Consider the following 6,000-nt stretch of genomic DNA (forward strand, 5'->3'; position numbering starts at 1 on the left):
TCCTGTATAGTATCAAATATTGATATGACATACTTCTACTTAAAGACCTCAATTTTAAAGAAACAGAAGAAGGTGTTGTTATCGTTGTTTCGTCCATATTACGCGCTTCGAGAATCCTGAGGGCCTGAATCTATGATCCAAAAATAAAGGAACTCAGAAACAAACACACTATTTAGCATAAATTTTACTCAAAATAAAGCATGCACTAATATCATCATCAGAACTCTGACTGAAAAAGACAACAAAAAATGAAATCAAGCAAGAACCAAACCTCTGATAAATCATTTAGCAGCTTAAGGTTACAGTCACGCTCATTGTAGACATTGATTCCAGTTGCTGTCCAATGCTAGATAACAAACATTATGCTTGGTTGACTATGTATAATTACATTGTTCGATAGCGCACACATAGTTTACATACTTACTCAAATGTTGATGGATTTGATTGATCGTAGAAAAGGCCAGTTGGGCTACCATCAGGCAACAGAGCTAACATCACAGGGCCTTTAGCTCCTTCTTCAACAGTCAAATTCCCGGTGTTAAAATTTATATCTGTCTTCACGAATCCAGGGTGGACGCAATTAATGCGGATTTTGGGAAATTTCTCCGCGAGAATCCTTGTATATGTGCTCACAGTTACTTTAGAAACTTTGTACGCAGATGCACTCGTTGGCCAGCCGTTTTCTTCCAGCTTCTGTTCGTTGAAATCTTTTAGAAAGGATTTTAGCAGTTCGTCCAATCTCTCTTCTGTTTGTTCATCCACGGTACCCATTTGTTTTCTGATGATTTCACCCGGGATGTTCTGCAAAATCAATAGATCAGTAAACAAAAGTGAAACCACATCTATGGCTTAACAAGTAACATTTTTGATTTTTCACCATGAAATCACCAATTACATTTAATTCCAATATACATGTCTGGCATCAGTAACCACAAACTTAACAAGTCTATTAAGCTATGAAGCATAGGTACCTTTTTTTTTGGCATTGTTTTGTCATGTCATATTTAGTCCATGTACATGCTTATTAGTTACTGAGGACTCCTCAATGCTGAAAATTACATGTAAGTAAGATCAAAGTTCAAAACCGAGCAGGTTCATATCTAAGAATATGTTTCGGTTGAATTGTCATAAATTCTTTTTTTTTTTGAGAGAAAAAACAAGGGATATACCCTGTTCATTAAAAACAAAAGTATGTTTACAAAAGTAGGATACGAACTGTATCCATAAAGATTAGTGGATAGAAAAAATAATTTCTATTGCTAGGGATGTAGGACCTTCTTCTTACAAACATCCATGAAGATGAAGAGAAAATATCAAATAGGCTTCAAAAGAGAACGTTTGTAGATTGATGATGATAATTGGCTTGAAGGACTGTATATATATAGGCTTGAAGATCTCAACTCCTTGCTGCCTACGGAATAAGAGTTCCTTGCTGCCTATAGAATAACAGTTTTAGTGGAAATATAAATCCACATGTTTTAAAGCCCGATAATAGTCCAAGCCCATAATGATTTCTATTCTTGCTGCAGTTAAAGTCCTAATATGAGTTCACTTGTGGCTTTCCTTATCACTAACCTACAAGTCCTATGCAGTATGCACAAAAGGATTCCATTGATGACCAACTTAATTCCTAATCAAATGGAATCCTCTTATTCAAGTCTATCTAATAGAAAAAATTCTTGATTTAAGTCCAGACTTGAGTCACACTAACACTAGGTAAATAACAACTGCCAATACATCAAAGTAGATAGTCTCACCAAAAAAATAAAAAAAAACAAGTAAAAGAAAAAAGAAACAGCTAGTTTCATTCTTACTTTCAGCTGTCCATGTCTAGAGGAAACATTCACTATATTAGGTGATTGTGCTAGCTGAAGAAGGGGCATGAGAGCTTTAGTTACTCGTCTGACGCCATAATAGTTTACATTTATGCATCCCACTGCCTTCTCATTTGTCTCTTGCCCTAATTCTCTTAGCTTCATCAACCTAGGTAAGCCATCTTCCTCATCCTGTTTCATGTCATGTGAAAAAAGTTTATTTCTGAAAACTCCCTTAATTTTGGGGGTTTTGCAGACAATTCCCATTAACTTGGGGCGTTTTTTGCAGATAATCCCCCTTAACTATTTTAATTTCACAAGAACGCTCTTGAACTTTGAAGGGCTCTGCACATAACCCGCCTAAACTTCTTTTATTCCACAAACTCCTTAAAGATTTTGCACTTTAGCCCCCTAAAGTAACACTGTCAAGACTAACGTGTCATGCGGCTTGGCGTGACAAAAAAAGATGAAAAATACCCATCAGTCCTCAAAAAATCAGCCTTGTACCTTTTTTTATCATTTCCACTGATTTTGTAACGGCTGAGGCATATTTTCGACTTATTTGTTCGGCAATCAACATGTTATATTCGAAGACATCGCTTTGGGGTGGTTAAAGTGAAAAATATTCAAGGGATTTGGTGGAATAGAAAGAATTTCAAGGGGTTATGCGAAAAACCCCTCAGGAGGCTTTGGGGAATCATAATAGTTAGGGATTATCCGTAAGACCCTCAAAGTTAAGAAGATTATCTGAAACTAAACCCAAGAAAAGGATATCACTCTTTTGTGACATACTCATAATATATAACAGCAATAAGACTATATTACAAAAATACATACACACAAATCAAAATAGACACATATCTCTGAGGTAACTGTAACATTGAGTTACCACTTACAGTCACCTGGCTGAGAGCAATCACGTCCTGAGGATCTATTTCCAGCCCACCAGCCCCTGCGTTATTCACCTGCAAGAATGGATGCCTTGAAATCAGTTCTGCAGATGAGATCAAACTCCAATCCTTAAAATTTAAAATTAAAAAAACAAAAATCCAAACAACAAGCTACCAAAATATCAAGCTTCCCAAATTGGGTCTTGACGAAATTTGCCAGGGAGGAAACACTAGAAGGGTCGGCTACATCAAGCTGATGAAACAAGACATCAGAGAGTCCTGAGCTTCTGAGCTCCTCAACGGCTACAGTGCCCCTCCTCTCGTCTCTAGCTGTCAACACGACCAGGACCCCTCGAGACGATAGCTGCCTGCAAATCTCCAACCCGATCCCTTTGTTTGCTCCTGTTACTACTGCAGTCCTGGAAGAAGAATTGAGTTGAGGAATAAGTTATGAGGATTTTGAGTACAAGCAAATTAACTGGGGATGGAAGCTGGGTTTACCTCTTTGCTGCTGTTGTTCCTTTGCCGACGGGCTCCTCCATTTCTAGTCGAGGCACGGACGCTGCATTTGGATCCGGACTCCAAATGCTAAATATTTAGGGTAAATTTCATAGAACCCCCCGAGACTTTGGGCTGTTTCGACGAAACCCAGGGAGAAAACGGATGCATCTGCTTCTGACTTTGGAGGACGCAAGAATAAAGAAAAAAAAATAAAGGAGGAGAGAAAAATGCTTTTGCCATTTGCATAAGAACAATCTAAATCAAATGAATCTTCAATTTGTTTTCAATTTTTTCACCAATGTCCTATTTTTTTTTGGGGGGGTTAATTATTTTACCAAAGGTCTTCTTGGTCTTCTATAAGTCACTGATTACTTGAGGTTCTTTACAGACATAACTTTAAAAATATATTATGTTTGCGCTTTTACCTCCAAAACCGCGTAATTGCAACTTTAATTCTTTCTTCCATGTTCGGTTAAATAAACGTCATTTCTATTAAGGGCCCGTATGGTTTGATAGAAGTATTGAAAATAAAAAATAGATTAAAGAAGTAACTTCTAAATTTATGAAGTAGGAAGTAATGGAAGTGATACTTTTTTGTTTATTTCACATATTTTTTGAAGTAGTTGAAATGGTAGTTTATGTATTTCCTAATTAATACCCATTCCGCCTACTTCCCGGCGGCTAAAAAATATTTAAGAAGTAGAGATGACAAATAGGAGTCATATCAATGTTTGAGGAAGTATTGAAAGTAGGTTTAAGAAAGTATTGGAACTAGGTTTTTTAAAGAAATAAACATTTTTTTTTACTCAGAAGTAGCAGAAGTAACCACTTCTTTCTTTATTTTAGCTATTTCATAATTACTTATGTGCAAAGAAAAAAGCCCTAATTAATATGTTTTGTTTGGAACCCCAAAAAAGTTATTAAAAAATGTTGTTTCCGGATTTCTGTAAAAGTGATCCATTTTTTGAAATTGTTTTTGGAGAAACTGCTACTGCCCTACCTTTAAGGAAATTTGACATCGAGACCTGGAAGATAGCAGACCTTATGGATCTTTATTTAATCTAATTATTAGTTTAAATTAATTGGTCCCTTTTGTCTGATTTTCTGTTTGTTGTAGATATTTTTCTTGTTGGGGAATTTTAGTCTCCCCGCCTACTACGATCTGTGCAACTTGGAAGCCAACCACAATCAACAAGACAGAAAACAACCGCAACAAGAAGAAAGAATATCGAGATTTACGTGGTTCGGTCGACCAACTTCAACCTATGTCCACGGGGCAACAATACAAGAAATCGACTATATATCAGGGAGAACTACAAGAGGAACCACTCAACTCTCGTCTCTCAATCTCTCAATCTTACATACATAATCAACTCTCATATTCTATCTAAAGCCCTCTCCTTATAATCATTTGAACGGACAAAGACTGTGAAACCCTCTCCCAAAGATGTAATCTTTTGCACGGACAATGACTATGAAACCCTCACCTCTCGCACAATATTCTTGAATCAGGCTACGCCCTCTGCTAACATTAGATTACAAGAATATTGATTCTCTCTTATCTACTTGGTTTTTCCTCCAATAATAGAAGAATATATGTAGTCAAAACCCTATCTCTAGCCTAACTTCCTAATTAGAATAGGATTCAAACTCCTAATCATGATGAGATCTAATCTACTAATTGTTGTGCGCAGCAAAAATCGAATCACACGAAAGTGCACGAACACGAACGTCATTATCCGAGTCAATGAAGATTATCTGACACCGATAAATGCATGAAGCGAATCGGCGAACCATTGACGATGTAACAACAAACTACCGGAATGGCCACCGCCAAGTGGCCCGTATGCTCACCGGCCACTGCCAAGTGGCCCACACGCTCATCGGTCACCAGAAGGGCAAACCAAGTGGCCCGCGTGCTCACCGGCCACCGCCAAGTAGCCCGCACGCTCATCAACCACCAGAATGGCAAACCAAGTGGTCCGCGTACTCACCGGTCACCGTCAAGTGGCCCGCATGCTCACCGACCACTACCAAGTGGCCCACATGCTCATCGGCCACCAGAATGGCAAATCAAGTGGTCCGCGTGCTCACCGGCCACCGTCAAGTGGCATGCACACTCATCGGCCACCAGAATGGCAAACCAAGTGGCCCGCGTGCTCACCGGTCACCGCCAAGTGTCTCGCACACTCATCGGCCACCACCAAGTGGCCCGCACGCTCATCGGCCACCAGAACAGCAAACCAAGTGCGTCCAGGCGCTCACCGGCCACCTTCATGTGGCCCGCGCACTCATCAGCTAGCTCCAAGTGGCCCGCGTGCTCATCGGCCACCACCAAGTTGCACGCACGCTCATTGGCCACCAGAATGGCAAACCAAGTGGCCCGTGTGCTCACCGGTCACTGCCAAGTTAACGAAACGCATGAAGCGAATCGGTGAAGCGTACAAGTCAACAAAATGACGGAATACGTGTAAAGGACGAAACAAGCTCAAACCAAACAAACCGAAAAAGTCTCTGGTGGTCAAATCGCATCAAGAGGACCAAAGCCAAGGGCTCGCATGGGTACGACCCACCAAGTGGTGACTCGCACGGCCGCTAGCCACCAGTTGGTGGCTCGCGCCCAGAAGCGCTGAAAACACGTTTTCGATAGTTTTTCGGAATTCTTTCTTTCCAGAGCCTCCCCAACAGCTTTGAAGCTATCCCTAAATGCGGTTAAACGGTTATTGATTGCACATAACATCAAATCATTAGTTCTTATCAGAAAACACTGCAACAAAAGCCTATAAATACGAGCC

General features: G+C 39.9%; 1 protein-coding gene across 4 annotated transcripts in view; it reads right to left on the minus strand.

Annotated features, from left to right (window-relative positions):
- Positions 1 to 3,380, minus strand: part of LOC109825805 ((+)-neomenthol dehydrogenase-like) — a 33,489-nt gene extending 30,109 nt beyond the window's left edge. Inside the window, exons 1-5 of one of the 4 annotated variants that reach the window (XM_020392701.1) lie at positions 3,206 to 3,378; positions 2,880 to 3,123; positions 2,717 to 2,779; positions 1,815 to 2,006; positions 338 to 801 (exon numbers count right to left, since the gene is read on the minus strand). In XM_020392701.1, the coding sequence (XP_020248290.1) occupies positions 421 to 801; positions 1,815 to 2,006; positions 2,717 to 2,779; positions 2,880 to 3,123; positions 3,206 to 3,246 (921 nt within the window). In that variant the 5' untranslated portion in view covers positions 3,247 to 3,378 and the 3' untranslated portion in view covers positions 338 to 420. Of the gene's footprint in view, positions 1 to 337; positions 802 to 1,814; positions 2,007 to 2,710; positions 2,780 to 2,879; positions 3,124 to 3,205 lie in introns of those variants that run through there. The other 3 variants (XM_020392700.1, XM_020392704.1, XM_020392702.1) reach the window with 3 other exon arrangements.

The sequence above is a fragment of the Asparagus officinalis genome, chromosome 10 (genome assembly GCF_001876935.1).
Source record: "Asparagus officinalis chromosome 10, Aspof.V1, whole genome shotgun sequence".
NCBI lineage: Eukaryota > Viridiplantae > Streptophyta > Magnoliopsida > Asparagales > Asparagaceae > Asparagus > Asparagus officinalis.